Source organism: Python bivittatus, unplaced genomic scaffold (assembly GCF_059951505.1).
Source record: "Python bivittatus isolate LINGU-HERP-01145 unplaced genomic scaffold, Pbiv_v1 ctg000240_np1212, whole genome shotgun sequence".
NCBI classification, from domain to species: Eukaryota; Metazoa; Chordata; class Lepidosauria; order Squamata; family Pythonidae; genus Python; species Python bivittatus.
The window spans coordinates 2,102,247-2,118,857 of NW_028277051.1; the positions used below are offsets into that span (position 1 = coordinate 2,102,247).

At 46.8% G+C, this 16,611-nt stretch overlaps 1 protein-coding gene across 2 annotated transcripts in view; it reads left to right on the forward strand.

The window, feature by feature from the left end:
• Positions 1–627: 627 nt before the first annotated feature.
• GOSR1 (golgi SNAP receptor complex member 1) overlaps positions 628–16,611 on the forward strand; it is a 48,339-nt gene continuing 32,355 nt past the window's right edge. Inside the window, exons 1-6 of one of the 2 annotated variants that reach the window (XM_088138757.1) lie at positions 628–745; positions 2,314–2,428; positions 3,371–3,458; positions 5,503–5,610; positions 7,499–7,590; positions 14,389–14,463. In XM_088138757.1, coding sequence (XP_087994883.1) covers positions 706–745; positions 2,314–2,428; positions 3,371–3,458; positions 5,503–5,610; positions 7,499–7,590; positions 14,389–14,463 — 518 coding nt within the window. In that variant the 5' untranslated portion in view covers positions 628–705. Of the gene's footprint in view, positions 746–2,313; positions 2,435–3,370; positions 3,459–5,502; positions 5,611–7,498; positions 7,591–14,388; positions 14,464–16,611 lie in introns of both variants that reach the window. The other variant, XM_088138756.1, reaches the window with a different exon arrangement.

Here is a 16,611-nt window from a genome sequence, read left to right on the forward strand (position 1 = left end):
GCCGAAGAAACACTGTGCGACCTTGTGGTTCATACAAACCCAGAACATTAGTTCAGCCGTTTTACATTAATAATTAGCAGCACCATCAACCTCTGACGAAGGGAGCCGCGACGCACCAAAGCTTCTGCCTTTTAATAAAATCTCTTGGTTGGAAAAGGGGCTCCCGGGCTGCTCCTGGCCTTTGCAAAACCATCAGGAACCCTTGCTCCAAAAGAACAACGAACTGTCCATTTAAATCCTGCATCACTAAAATAAGCGAAAAGAACTCCGCAGGAGCGCTGCAGACCATCCAGGGAAAGCCGCGGTGCGGGCGTAGAGCGGCGCCCCCCACTCGTATTAGGAAAGCGCGTGCGAATACACACACACGTGGACATGTGCATGAGCATGCGCAGATAAGCGATGTCGCCGCCCCGCAGAGCCTGTTAGGATTATTCATCAGAAAGCAAAAAAGACCCCGGGGGACCTTTCGGGATGTGCCCGACAGGGGGCGGTGCGGACATTCAAGCGGCGGCTAGAGGGGCGCTCTAGGAGTCCCCCGGCGCCGCTCTTCCTCCCTCGATGGTTCTTCCGACCTCCCTCCTCGCCAGATCCACGGCGTGGGCGCTCTACGATCGGAAGTCGAGGCGGGGGCGCTCTGGCCGGCCCGCTCTATGGCTGAGCGCGCTGCCGGCTCAAGTCGAGGAGGGCTGACGTTGGACAACAAAGATGGCGGCGGCAGCGGCGGCCAGCAGCAACTACTGGGAGGGTGAGTGGGGGCACGGTGGGGAGGGGGCGACTCTCCAGGGAAGGGGCGGCCGGGGAGGCGGCCGCTTTGGATGCCGAGGGCTGGGCGGGAGCAGCCCAGCCGGCAGGGCCCGAGACGCCCCGCCCGGCCTGCAGGGTGCTGGACTACAACCCCCATCATTCCCCAGCCAGCACGGGCCCGCCTTGGCGGGCGCGGGGGTGCAGTGGAGCCCAGCCCGAAGGCAGCGGGGGAGGGGGCTACACTTCAGCCCCCGGAAGGAGATGGGTTATGTAATCGCTCTGTGGGCGGAGGATGATGGGAGTCTCAGGCCGGGGCATCTCGAGAGCGTCGGGCCGATCTAGAGCCTTGGGGTGGGGGCGGCGCGGCTGGAAGAAGAGCCCCCACCCCTGACCCCTCGGGCGGGGGGGGCAGGAGGGGGGTCGCCGAGGGCCGTTGGAGGACGCAGCGGGGTCTTTCCGGGGTAGCAGCGGGTCTCCAGGGGGGCTGCCCGAGGCCGCGGCGGTGTCGGCTCCCACCCTGGGGGGAGAGGGGGGGCTCAGGTACACTGCCCCTGAACCTGGAGGTTCTTTTCAGCCGAGAGAGGCCGGATGGAGCTCCTCTTGCCAGGGCGAAGGAGCGACGATGCTCAGGAGCGGGAGAGCGTCTTTGGGACTCGCTGCGAGTCGAGCCAGAGCGGGGCCCGGCGGATCCGAGGACCTTCTCCCTTTCCTCAGGAGACACGTCCCGGGAACGATTCACGGGCATGATGTTGCGGCGGGAGGTGGGCCCTGCACCTTTGCGTTTGGGCACTGAGGTGCGCAAACGTGACTCCAACATTACAGAGCGCACACATCAGCCCTTGGAAGAGCCCTCGGCCGCCCAGGGTCCGCTCAAGGAAAATATTCTGCAAACTGAACTTCCCTGGCTGTTTATTGCTCAGTTGCTGCTGGTTTGCAAAATTTCTCCTTCAGCTTTATGAGAAGATGGACTCTGCAAACACTTCGGATGTGATGATTTTACTTTCTGAGATATTAATTTTCTTTTGTCGTAAGCTTTCCTGGGATTATTTGTTGACAAGCACTGTCTATAATCAGCGCCATAACATTAAGAAAAAGGGGGGAAATGGAAATTCCCTTATAGCCAGCCCAACCATCCCCCTCGTGTGCTGGAAGATATCTAAATAGTAAGAGATGATGCCCTAGTTTGAAAAAATTAATGTCTTCTGCTGCTGTGATTTACCATGTCTCTCCAGTCCTTCACACAGTGGATTTCTCCAGCCTTGCCTGGTGAAGCTGAACTTGAATCCTTCTGTCCCAAAGCAGGCATCTAGCAGCTCTACCTTTTTACTAGGACAACCGAAGATTTGAACCTGGGAAAAAGATGAAAAGCATGAAAAATCTGCCACAGAATTAAGACTTCTGTATTCCTAGAGAAGAACGTCTTCATGTCGATGATCTGTGATGAGCCATAAACAGCCATTTAACTGTTTAGAATCTCCGGAAGTGGTTTCAGCCACGTTGTTTTTGAACCTGGAGAGTTGAAAGGATGGAAGAAGCATCATTTTGTTCCCCTCTGTGCTCTTTCTGCAGACCTAAGGAAGCAGGCCCGGCAGCTGGAAAATGAACTGGACCTCAAGCTGGTCTCCTTCAGCAAGTTGTGCACCAGCTACAGCCATGGCGGCTCCCGAGACGGAAGGCGCGACAGGTATAGGTACTATCATGCTGCTACTTCTTTTGATTTTCGTTGCACTTGTGAACGTGTTTTTTTCACTCCCAAATCCAAGCTTTCTTTGTTTGCTTTAGTTTTGTGCTTCGGGAAGTTTGGCTGTACTTTTTAAATTTCAGGATTGAGTGAGTCTCACTTGGGAAATTCTTAGAACGTTCGAATAGCTAACCCTGAAGAGCAAGTACGATCTTGGAAGTGTCAGCCTTTCCTCAATCCAGACCTATATTTACAGCCTCTAGTCTACTATTTTTATTTATTTAAATGTATTAAATTTTACAAATGTTTGGAAGCATGCGCTCTCCAGGGTTGGCCTGAACCTCCAGCAAGTTTGAATAATTGAAATGTGGATGAATTGTTCGGAGATGTATTTATTGCATTTGTGTTCTTTTTTTTGTTTTTCCTTGAGTGCCAAAGGCTGCTTGGGTGAGCATTTTTCTCCACAAGCCTTGTAAGATAGACTGGGCTGAGAGAGAGAAGGTCTACTCTAAGTCACCCAGGTAGCTCTATGGTCAAATGGATGTTTGAATGTGGGACTCCCTTGTGCCAGTCCAACACTTTAACCACCACCTCCAGTCTCCCAGGGCAGGGCAGAAGTAGATAGCAAGGTGGGTGGACTGTCTAAGCTGCCTTATAAGAGAAAACTCAGGGATCCTTCTCTGTGTGGAGTTGTGAGGGGGCACTCTGCTTCTCATTTTCCATTGGTCTGAAAGGCACTTGAATTTCCAAAAATGGCTCGTCATCCAAGATGGATGTTACTGATATCTGAAACTGAGATGTAGTTCCCAGCTCTGTTGGGTATGCCTAACTCCTGGCCATCAACCTTAGGACCTCCTAGTTTATATGATTTTTTAAAATTAAGAGTGTTTCCTGCCATGTGTTAAAATTTAATGGAACACTACCTCTGTGTTGTTCATTGCTCAGCTCGGACACAACCCCTCTCCTGAATGGGTCGAGCCAAGACCGGATGTTTGAAGCAATGGCTGTGGAAATTGAGCAACTCTTAGGGAAGGTGAGTGACATGTCGCTGAGGCCAGCTCTGACTCCTGCTGAAACGCTGAAGGGTTTTTTAAATGAATGGCTGGAGCGGTTGGGAAAAAGGGGGTTGCAACAAGGCATTTGGCACCTCAAAGTAATCCAAAGCGAGTTTCATTTATGCAGAAGCACCTGCAGCTTTCTCCAGCTATTCTCAGCTTGGCAAAAGTGCTGTTGAATTATGCCAGGGGCTGCCAGTTAGTTTAAGATACCAGCTCACTTGAATTTCGCTGGTAATCAAATCAGGATCCTCTGCCCTGTTTTCCCATCTAAACCCTCCAGGGTCTCTTGTGACCTGTTTCCAGATATTTCTGTCCAGTGAGGCCAGGCAGGGCAGGGGTCACCAGGTACAGTTCTGATGGTGCTGCTCCATCTGTTGGATGCCTTGCCCCACGAGGCTCGGCTGGGTCCAACATTATGGTCTTTTTGACCCCAGGGCAAGGCCCCAACATGTGAAAAATCCCACAAACTTCCAGTTTTTTTAGACTTTGCAATTGTATGGCTATTTGTATTACTTTGTCTTTACTGCCCTTTATATTGTTGTTCTGAATCTTTTATCTTTTTTTTTTTAATGCTCTGTTTTATCTTGACTACCTGATGATCAAGAACCACACAGCCATTTTATGGGCTTCATACCGCTCTCTGGTCAGATGGCAAAGCCAGGTCTTCAGGCCCTCAAAGTCAGGGCCAGCCTGACCTCGGGGAATGATGTTCCATAGGGTGGGTGCAGCAGCAGAGAAGGCCCTCCTCCTGGGTCCTGTCAGATGACGCTCTTTGGATTTAGAGGCTGCCTGACCCTGGGCAGTTAATAGTCTACAAAGACAGAAAACACAAAGAGAAAAACCTGAAGCATCCGGACAGCCATATCCCACGTTCCTTAACTCTGACAGCCGAACATGGTCTTTCAAGAGGAATGGAACCTCATCAGAGGCTGGCATTGCTGTTCCACCTGGCTCAGCCAGTTTTGCTGCTCACAATACCTCTGCCTGTTCTCTTGGTTCTTCCCCAGCGTGAGCTACAATGTGCTCCTCTCCGTTCTCCAGAATTCATAGGCGGGAAAGAGGAAGAGCTATTTGCCATTTGCTTATTGGGGGTGTTGCGGCCCACGCCTGCATGATCTCCAGCAGCTGCATCTGGGTACAGAGGAAAAAGGGGGCAAGAGGGAATCCCGAGGCACCCCCAAAGTTGAAGGCCATGTGAAATGCCCCCCCCCATCTAGAACTCTCACAACACACAAAAAAAGGATAGGGCTTTCAACTGGATGGTTGTGGCAGCCATCTTGATGGCTTTATTTTATTTTATTTATAAATCAGATTTATACGCTGCCCATCTCACTATACAAGTGACTAGGCTTTTGACCATGCCTCATCTCCCACAAGCACCCCACCTTCAAGTGCAAGTAGTCCTCACTTACTGATTGCCTTGTTTAGTGACCAAAGTTAACCGTTTAAAAAAAAAAAAAAGTGTTGTGACCAATCCTCACATTTATGACTCTTGCAGCATCCCTGATCACGTGATCGCCATTTGCGTGCTTCACAGCCAGCTTCCAGCAAGCAGAGTTAATGGAGAACGCAGAAGTAAAATTGCAGGTTGCGGTCATGTGATATTGTGCTTAACAACCTGCAGTGATTTGCTTAATGACTGCAACAGAAGTGACATAAGTCTGGCGCAGTCACATGATTTTCTGCTTAGTGACTGTGGCGCTTAGCGATGGAGTTGCTGGTCCCAATTGTGGTCGCTAAGCGAGGACTGCCTATAAATCAGAAATGTTCTGTGTTGTATAATGCACAGTTTAAGTCAAGACACCAGAGTACCAATGAGCTGGTGCAACAGCAAATGTTGCAAAGGCAGGGAGAGGGGAGGTGCCGCACTGTTGTTTGTATGGAGAAGCAAGCCTGCACTGTTAACTCTCAGTACCTTTGAGGGGTGCTATGAAGTTTGCTGCTTATTGAATTGCTCCTTCCAAGTCCCTGCGATCCTTGTCCCGAAGGGCATTAACCCGCTTGTACTCTCTGTTGCAGCTCACCGGGGTAAATGACAAAATGGCTGAGTACACCAACAGCGCCGGCGTCCCCTCCCTCAATGCAGCTCTGATGCATACCTTGCAACGGCACCGAGACATCTTGCAGGTAAGGCAGCTCCCCTGGGCCCGAGGCTTTCTCCTGGCAACTCTGGGAGAGGTGGCATTTGGCAGGCCCCCGGCAGGGAGGGACCACTCCCTGATCTGTTGGCGGAACCTTTTCGCCTTAAACCTTGACGTCCCCATGCACAAAACTGAGCTACAGTCTCTCCCCTGACTTTTCAGCTCTGTCCGGGCAAAGTGTGTCCGCTTCCATCTTTGCAAAGCGATGCTCTTAGGCGGGGGCAAAGCGTTTAGAATTTGAACCGTTTCATACTCAAAACAGCTCCAAGATGTTGAAACAGCTCGGTTTACACTGACAGACGGTTTGAACTTGAGGCACTTTTGTATAATCTGTAGCTCTGGGTTCCAGTTTTCTGTTTATTTCTTGTTTTCCTCTGCATGGAGAAATATCTCCTGTTCAGAGAAATCTGGGTAACAGCTCCCAGCACCGTGGTGCCTACGCCAGGAAAAGAACCCTTTCTCCCTTAGTTCAGGGCCTCAGAAAATGCCACAGACTCCTGTCTCAGTGGCCGGGCAGGTTCACGGAGGAGGAAATATTTTGCCCATGACTAGTAACCGATGCAAATACTAATATGGCGCCTGACTGGCACTGTCATATTAGTATTTGTTCAAGCAGAGGAGACAGCACGGGCGGCCCTGCTGGTGAAGTTGCCTGTGTTTGGTCTGGGTTGGATTTCTCCCTTACAGTAGATCTGATGATGCACCAACGGTGTCTGTTGGTCTCTCTGTTACGGCTCAGATCTGGTTTCTGGATCTGCAGGATCCTGGACGGGTGGATGGATGAGGGCTAAAATATTGAACCCTAAACCAACTAAGACAGAGGTGCTCCTTGATTAGGAAGCAAATAGATTGGGGAATAACATTTCAACTTGTCTGGGATGGGTGAAGATTCCCTCAGAGATCCAGGTTTTCAGTCTGGAGTTGCTTCTGAAGTCAGCTGTAACCAGTGGTGCTTATATCCAGTGGAAAAACGTGCACTGACTTAACTTCTGTTCCTGTTGAAGTCAGAGACACGTCTTGGTTATCTCTAGATTGGGTGGACTGCAGTGTGCTCTTCCTCGAGAATAGGGCTGGGTAATGTTTCAGAAATAATTACAAAAAAGTGCTTTGGGGTGTATGGTTTACTGTAATTAAGAGCAATTCCTAATAAATCATCCACCATAAAAACTAAAATAAACCCATAAAATCATAATAACCCCATCATGGGCATCTCATCACTTGCCATAAGCCCTCTGGAACAGGTTGGGGGTTTGTAATTTTTCAGAGAGGCAGACCCATGTACCCCCTGCGCAGTAACTGAAGTGAGATTTTGGCTGGATAGCCACAGGCTCAATCCAGTAGCCACTCCAGCATGGCATCAACTGACATACTTTTGCAACCCCAGGCATGCATGCATGCATGCATTCATTCATTCATTCATTCATTCATTCATTCATTTGGCTCGTATGCCGCCCATCTCCCCCACGGGTGACTCTGGGCGGCTCACAATAAAAAAGAAGAAAAGGGGTGCAAATAACTAGCCACATTTGCCAGGATAAGGGTGGGCACGCACTGAACCAGAGTCTCTGGAAAGCATGTTGGAGCCCCTTTTGGGATTTTGTCCACATCTGTAACTCCAAGACCTGCTTGTCAGTGCAGCCAAAGGAATTCCTTGAACTGCAGTTCCAACCTCTCCGGGAGTTTTCACATTGGACAATAGTGCTGTGGGGCTTGTGAATGTTTATTGTATCTTTTAGGGTCCCTTGACCATCCCTTTGAAGGACAGTAACAATATTTTGAACTTCAACTCTGGTTAGGTTGAAGGTTGAGACCTGCAAATACTGTTGTAAGGTCGTAGTCATTTAATTAGCGTGGAATCATTTTTTTCATAACAGGATTACACGCATGAATTCCACAAAACTAAAACCAACTTTGTGGCAGTGCGGGAAAGAGAGAATCTCATGGGATCGGTCCGAAAAGATATTGAGTAAGTTGTTAATTTTTTAACAGTATATTATTATTTCAATCAAGTTGCCTTTTGTCATCTTGCAATGCCGCTGCTATGTTACTCATAGCCGTTCGTTTATAGGTGGTCCTCAGGTTACGACCACTCATTCAGCCACCATTCAAACTTGCAACAGTGCTGAACAAGGGGGACTTATGATGGATCCTCGGAGTTCTGGCCATCACAGCATCCCCGCAGTCATGTGATTGCGATCCAGTTGCTCAGCACCTGGTTCATGATTACAATGTCTCAGCAAGCTGCAGTCATGTAATTGTGATTTCTTATTTAAATTTTGCATAAGGCCTGGAGGTGCATAGCATAGGAGGCAATATAGCAATATTTTTAAGAGGTAATTTGGTAAATAAGTAAGTTGGTAGGTAGGCTAAGCCATTAAGACAACCCTATTCCACTGTGCTTTTAACCAGGAAAACATCTGGGCAGATTACAACGAAGTCAAAACAAAAATAAAACTATATAAACCATTAAAAACAATATCAAAACCATCGGGAAACATCATGGGTGTCCTTAAAGTAGATTAATCTGTTCTAAGGGCCTAGCGTGCCCTGAGACAAAACCATTTTGGCTTGTTTATGAAATGCCAGTTGGATGGAGAGACCCATACTTCTAGGGGGAAACTATGCCATTGAGGAGGGGCTGCTCCTGGAAAGACCTCCTGCCTGATCCACACCTGGTCTACAACCGGCCATCTCGTGATGTTTCATTTCTGGCAAGGCATGCTTTTTCATCCACATTCTTTCAATTCACATCAAGACCAAGCCTTCAGTAGGCCCTCTCTAGATGTCTTCACAAGGGGGCAGGTAGGCGGCCCTTATGTGATTCATCACCATATGTTACCTGAAATATTTCTTAGTGCTCATAAAAGTGACTAAAGATTAACCCTGCCTGTGATTGCACTGACCTGTAACTTGATACTTAGCCCACAAAGAATACAGGTAGTCCTCGCTTACCAACCACTCGTTCAAAGTTACCGTTCAAAGTTACGACGGTGCTGAAAAAAACCTCTACAGTCATAGCATCCCTCAGTCATGTGATCACCATTACAGTCAGTATGCATTGCCTTGTGCCTGCCTTGTAGTTTTTTCTCCCCCCCCCCCCTTGCAGAGCAGAGAGATCGGAGAGGAAGGGATTGCAAGAGAGGAAGCTGTTTGCTCTTCTACACATTGAAAGCAGTGCGATCATGCCACAGCCCAGGGCTGGGAGCTGTGGGCATGCTACACGGCTTACAGTACTCTCTTGAAATCTCTTTGACCCTTCCCCCCATCCCAGAGCAGAGAGATTGGAGAGGAAGAGATTTCAAGAGAGTGAACTGTTTGCTCTTTTATACATTGAAAGCAATGCAATCGCGCTGGCAGCAGGAAAGGGTCAGGCAAAGGAGAGATTGCCTACAGGAATTGTTTGTTCCCCTGCCACCAACAGAGCACAGGGATTGGAGAGAAAGGGATTTCCAGAGAGTAAGCTGCTTGCTTAGCGTGCCCATGGCTCCCAGTCCCGGGCTGTGGCACGATCGCATTGCTTTCAATGTGTACAGGACAGTAAGCAGGCACTTGAGCATTCCAAAGGGTGGGAGAGTGGTTACGACGCAAACAAAAGCCAAGGGTCTGAAACTGAGTGCAGGGAGTCCCCAGGTTAAGAGTGCCTGGTTTAAGGACGACCCATGGTGAAGAACAGGGCCTATTGTAGCAAAATTCGAGTTAGATGCACAATGGTTCGGGTTAATTACACAATGCTACTTATACAGTATTATGCAATAATACCGTTAACTCGACTTAAGGACAGATCTTGGGAACGGAACTCATTCTTAAACTGGGAACTACCTGTAGTCTTGTCTCTTTCCAGCCAGAAAACACAGTTGCGGTCATGTGATTTCCCACGTAGTAACCGTTTCGCTTAACAGCAGAGTTGCTGGTCCCAGTTAGGGTCGTTAAGTGAGGACTGCTTGTAGAGGGAATTTCTCCTGGCCTAAAACGCAGTGCTGATTTAGTTGGGTGGAAGCTGCAGTGCGTGCCTCTGAGAGCCTTTGGTTTCAGAAAGCTGAGCTCGTCGGAAAGGTGAACCAAGAAGAAATTGTCTTTCCCATGTGTAATAAAGGGTAAGGCACCATAGATGGCCTATCCACGGCCTCCCTTCTTTCTGGTCCTCTTCCTTAGCAAAGGTGCTTTTAATATTCACCAGTCCCTATTTTACTTATACTGCTGATCAGCCAGAAAAGGAGTTCTGGGTGATTAATTATGAATTATTGATTGATTATGTGTCATCAGGTTGGTGTCAATGCTTAGTTGACTACCTAGGTAGATTTTCTCCTGGCCACTCTATCCCCAACCTGGTCCTTCAAATCTTGAAGTTCTAGTACAGGGCGTAAAATAAGGCAGTCCACTCTCCCTCCCGAAGGCCGAATGGGAAAAGGGTTGAGGAGGAGAAGCGCCACCCGAAACTATCTAAGAAATTTGATGGCTTGAGGCTGCATCTGTGGCTGATCACAGTCAGTCCCTTCCCTCTGGCCATTTTTGTGCACTTCCTCCATGTGCCTCTCTACCAGTCTCATCGGCTCTTGGTTCCCTTCGTTTCTCCATCGGTCACTCCTTAAATATCTCCTTGATCTTTTTCATTCTGCTTCTTCTTGATTTCCCATTGGGCGGTCTATGCTGTGTTTCCTTCATCTGGCAGGGTATAAGGAGGGGTGTGCCCTTTTCCCTCTGCCCCATCAGCACAGGTCCCATGAGTCCACGCTTTGCCATCTCCGTTCAGTAGAACCTGCACCAACAGAGCGTGGAAGAGGTGGTCACATTAACGAGACAAAACTGTGCCTTTGGGTTCGGGACTTGCATCTGCAGGCCTCTGCAGAAACTCTGAGGCTGTTAGCAGAATAATTGACTTTGCTTTGGGACTTGGCGTTATGCTAGTATTTACTTAGCTCTGATCCCTGCACTTATGGAGACTTTGAACTTCACACTCCCCCAGTAACTACGGGGCGTGGTCATTTCCTTCTTATCAGCAGCTCTCTCTTCCTCTCTGTATGTATGTTTAATTAATTTACTTGCGCACAACATGAAGGAGCAGCAAGGTTGGCATCGTGTTCACTACCACATGAGCTGATGACTTGGCTGAATGGCTCACCCTCCCCATTGTGGAAGCCAAGGCCCTGCCAGAGCTGTTTCTTTATAAAACTCAGCTGTTGCCTTCTGATTTCAATAATGAGATGCAAGTAAAAAGGATTAGGCAGCTAAGGGCTCCTGGGGTGGGAGTTCTGTGGCTACCTTCCAGGTATTTCTGAGCTGTGAGTCCTAGCATCCTTCATTGTTGGCTGGGCTGAGCCATGCTGCCGGGCATTGCAGTTCAGCAGCGTTCAGAGGGCCTCTGGTTCTACATCCTTGAGTTAAATTACTGTTGGAGAGAAACTGTCTTTGCTGCTGTCTTACTGGGAAGGACAACATGAGGGGCTGTTGGGCAGCATCCTGCGGGGAGCTCTGAGGGCTGGTGAGACGGGAACCAACAGTGTTGAGTCCAGGCAGAACCAATCTAAACACTGAAGAGAAGTCTTCAGCCTTCAAGGATGGGAAAAGAGAAGAGAAAACTCCACTGATTTGAAAAGTCAGGAGGAATAGGCTAAACTTTAACCTCGGGAGCTGACATATGGCTAGGGCTGAATTTTTTGTTCTGCTAGAGGCAGATCTGTGTATATATGACTTTATTTAAATCAGTTTTTATGGCTGCTCGTCTCGCCACAGCGACTCTGGGTGGCTGACAAAGAACAGTAACAATAAATATGCATATTGTGGCAGCCGAGGAGAGCAGTCATCCCAACAATAGCACCCATCTCGTGGGACCCATTAACTTCCTACGTCTGGGAAAACAGCCATGTTTTTCAGACGTTCTGGAATACCAGCAGAGTTGGGGCCATCTGGATCTCGGGAGTATAGTATTCCAGAGGGCAGACGTTGCAGACTTGTTTGCAATGAAGCAACTTCCCCAGCCGTATTGTATCTTTGAAGTTTCTGCTGAAGCAAGTTTCTGAATTACGGGATTCGGTATTTGAAAATCAAGACTTATTGCTGTGCCTGTGTGAACTCTTTCAGCAGGGTCCGTCTCCTTGAACGGCCTTTGCTTGAACACTGAGATGAAATGGTGGATACAGATTCTCTTTCAACCTTGCTAAACGTGCATAAATGGCCGGTATCTTCTCCAGTATGAGAACCAAGTTTGCAAACTGTATGGACCACTTAACCCAGGTGGTGAACTAACCAAGTGGGACAGAAAGTATTTTCAGTCTTCATGATGTTTATAAACCATATTTTTCATGAATTTAGGACATTTTTTGAATATTTGGACAATTTGCTCATTTACTCTGGAGATCCTGCTGTCCAGACTCAACATGTTCCAGCAGTTCTTCAAAGTGTCCATGGCTCTGATCTCGCCACTTAACTTTTAAAACTGTGCCTTTGATCTGCCTGAATTGGATTTTTTGAGTTGTCATATTTCTTTGAGTGGAATTTGGATGTATTTTCTGGGCTTTAGCAATGTTTACTGTAGTCTTTTTCATATTTTCCCCTAATTTTCCTTTCACTGCTGATTCAACGTAGCAAGAAAGGGGTTCCCTTAAAGCAGAATTGCAAAATTCAGCAAGTATACTCCTGTTCAAACAAGCATTCGCTTCTCTGCCCACCTTCGGTCATCTAGATCCTCCTCATCCCTTATTCTACAGGTTGATGCTTCCAGTTTTGCTCAGGAGCTGGCCTTCTACAGTCCACTCCAGGATTTGATGACACCCTCCTCCTCGTGCATTCTTTTCGGGGCAGTCTCTCCCAACAGAAAGGAACAATGATGTTTTTAACAAACGGCTTTTGTCTATCAAAGAAACCTTTCAGTGGGGGCCCCATCTCCTTGAAGAGGCAGAACACCCTTTCAAGGTCCAGACTGACCTGAAGAATTTAGAATATGTACAAATTTGTTACAGGCTCATACAGCACCAGGTCGGATGGGCACATTTTTTTTTCTTGTTTTAACTTCCATATCTCTTACATGACCAATTCGTGGGGAGAGGTGGATGCTTGATCAGTAAGTAAGAATATTACTTACCCTGCAAGCCTACCCCCACCATTCTGAGCTCAAACATCTGCCTTTTCCCTTTGGCACTTAGCCAGTCATGTGCATACTTCCAGCTGGAAAGGAGACTCCTTCCCTACCTGTTCAAATCTGTGCTCAGCAAGAGTAGGACTCATAAATGCAGGCTCAGACTGATGTCCTTTAGGGAGACCCTTGTCTTCATCCGCCTTTTTTCATATGACCAGGGAGAACTGCGTCACAGTGATTGTTGTACCTTCCTCTTTCCTTGAGGGAAGAAATCTTGCAGTTCTGTCATAACAGCCAACCTGTTGGATATTTTGGAATATTTAAGTGACTTTTGGTGGCCTCACCTTAGAGTAGATGTCAAGGTCTATGTTTTTTCTTGCCACTTGTCACTCTCATCAACAAGTCAGCCCAACTGTTTCATCCCCTCCCTTCCCCACAGAAGCCTTGGGACATAGTTTATTGGGTTTTATTAGTGATCTACCTTGTGTCACGAGCTTGGATGCCATTCTGGTGGTACTTGATCTCAGGATGCCATGTGTTGGTTCCTGTCATGACCGCTCATCCACTCCTCTTCTGAAACAGGTTGTGTGTTTCCAGATCATCTCCTTTCTGATGAAGATACACAGTTTTGGAAATCTCTACTTTGAAGCCCCATCTGTTTTCTGCCCATCATCCACAGTCGGAGAAACAGGGATGACAAATGTCACCTTAGAATAATTCCTTCACTGCTGTGTAAATTACCAGAAAAACTATTGGTTTTCTCTTTTATCTAAGTTCACTTACAATGGCTAAGTTTTCTTAAAATAACTCAGTTCATGTCTTGGCTCGTTGTTTCAGGCCACCTCAAGTTATTTTTATTTATTTATAAAATGTATAGGCCACCCCAATCTGTTACAACTCTGAGCGACCTACAGAATACAAGAGTAAAATGTTATAAAATACAAAAATCATCAAAAACCTGGAAAAACCAATACTTTAAAAACCAACCCACTGTACAAATTCTCCATCATCCACATTAATCCAAGGCCTGGGGTGGAGTTGGGTCTTAAGGACTTGTTTAAATAGAGCCAGGATGGAGGCCGAACAAATTATGGGTTATCACCTGTGCCTGCTGCCAAACACTTTTCCCCACCTCTATAGACCCACCTTCAAAGGCAGGTGGGGGGCTAAAAGTCCACTGACTTGAAAAGGTGAGAAGAGAAGGCCTAGAATTTGAACTCTGGAGCAGAGAGAGAAAGAGAGAGATCAGTGAACCTCCAGCCATTGTTTTACTGCCTGAGAGTTAGAGATGGTTCTAATAACAGTTCTGTCTGCATCAGCCCTTTTACTGAAACCAAGCAAGAAACCGCTGACTGCGTTGTGAGTTGTTCTCAACTGCTATAAAGCACCTCCTCTACCTGGATTGTGTGTTTGAAGCTTCTGTCAAGTTTCTCAATGCGGGTGGAGTGGAGAGTTGTGTTTGGTGTGAAGTTTGAGAGCATCAGAGGCTCGTAAGAAGGGGACAGTGCTCCAGATCCCATGAGTTGGAAGGAGTTAAGGAGCCCTGTGCAGAAATGGATAAGAAAAGTAACATTCTGAAGAAGGCAGTTAGGCTGGGGGTTGTCCAGATGGGGACCCTCTCCATAAGTCGTCGCAGCTTGACATCTGAATTCTTTTTCACATATCATCTCATTTTTCTTCAAAATCTCCCAGGTCGTACAAAAGCGGGTGTGGTGTCAACAACAGACGAACGGAACTCTTCTTGAAGGAGAACGAACATCTCCGAAAGTAAGTCACCATCCCACACTGGGTCTTTTTCCCCTAGGAGTTGCCTGCAGCCCTGCTTGCTTATTTCATGACTTCCCAATCGCTCTTCACCTGCTGCAGTCCTTGCTCAGGCCTTCCTGGTTCAGTTGGTTGGGCTGCATCTCTAACTCCCAACTCATTCTGCAGCTCTCGTCGCCCTCCCTGGGAGTCCAGCCAGGCCCCTGGAGGATCACGTGTGGTCACCTTCAGACCAGAGAAGGAGAAGGATTTGAAGCCAACTCTTTAAAACGGGCACATGAATCCACAAAATATACTTTTTCCAGTTGGCTTCCCCCAAACCCTGGAAGTTATTGTGAAAATTGTAACTTTTAGTAGAACAAAAGGGGAAATTATTAAGCATGGGTTTAGGGAGAAGTCGTATTAAATATTTTCAGTTTTAATTAATTAGGAATTTGTTTTGGCCTCACCCATTACTTCTGGAATGTGACTGCTGGCTTCTTGTCAAAGACCAAGTCCAGTCCAAAGCCTCTAAAAATTTAGGGTATTCACCAACTGCTTGGGTCTAGTTGATCAACACATCATAACTTATTTTAGTCACAATCATGCTTGCTTATTTCGTTTTGAAATTGAGATGTTACTGCAAGTATGGTCTGGTTTTAAATGGTAACTTTATAGTGCCATGCTGCATTTACATGGAAGTAAGTCTTTTTTGTGTTTGTTAGGGCAGGGTTCCTCAACCTCAGCAACTTTAAGATGGGTGGACTTCAACTCCCAGAATTCCCCAGCCAGGCTGGGGAATTCTGGGAGTTGAAGTCCACCCATCTTAAAGTTGCTGAGGTTGAGGAACCCTGTGTTATAGTTTTCTCCCAGTTCCATCTTTGATTAGGATTGCGGGCTTGTAAACTTAATGTTTTTCTCCTCCCTACACCATTCCAGAAGGCAACTTACCTGTGGGTTTTGTTCTGACTTTTTTGCTTTATGCAGTTTGCTTGTACTAAAGCTGAAACCAGATAATCCGTTAAATGACAGATTCATGGTGCATTACCTAGCTGTTTGAAAGCTGTGCTTTTACTGTTGCCACCTTTTGCAGATGATCAAAAGCTCTAATTATTGTTTAAATCACCCCCACGTGCTGGGACATCTGAAAATATTTAACAGTTGTATGATGGTAGAGAGCACTTCCCATCTGGCACGGGAGGTTCCGGCCAGTGATCTCTTACGCCTTTGTAGATTAGCTGAAGATCTGCACCCACACAAAAAATGTTGCTGTGCTACAACAGTTCCCTTTTCTGGAAGTGATAAAGTCACACCAACTCTTTGATTCTGTAAGTTATCTTAACAAAGTGGGCAGAACTCTTACACGCAGCTGTTTACACTTCTTTCAACAAACCTTCTTTCCTGACAGTAGACTGCATACCATTTGCAAGATTTCCATTTGCAAGTCTTAAAATGTCTCCATTCCTCAGCTTTAGAAAACATTTTGCCAAGATACCCACACTTATCTCCTTACTTCTTTTTTTGCCATTCATGAACAACTTGCAGTTGTAAACTCTGTTTTCCCCATCAAACACAGCTGCCTTGGTTTTTGATAAATTAAGTTTCCAATCCCTTCTCCTTATTGCATCATATAATCTATCCAACATTTGCTGCAAATAATTTTGGTTCCCAGGCAACAATGCAGCATTGTCAGCATGCAAAAATTACATGCAGGTTCATGTCTCCAACAAAGGTGCCTCTGCCGTGACCACAAGCGTACACTTGTCCATAACTACGTGAAACACAAAAGGGACATCACATATTTTTGTTTTACTCCCTGTTCATCCTTGAACCATTCACTGAACGTTCCATTTATTCTCAAGCACGCTTTATTTCTGTCATCCACTGACACATTCAACCACCAGCCTTCATAATCACACAAAACATTCCATAATTCAATCCTCTTTATCAACAGACATACAGTAAACGTTCTTTCCCGCAACGGCATATTTGTTTCACTCTGTTCCAAGAGCAGTAGTAATAAATGTCCATTTTTCCCAAGATCTATTCTTGATATTCCCAAAAATGGTCTGTTCCATATGCAGAAATTCTCATTACCCTTGTGTTCTTTGCTAATTATCTTCAGCCCTTTGCCATGTGTACATATGAATAGACATGCTTAAGAAAATGTTT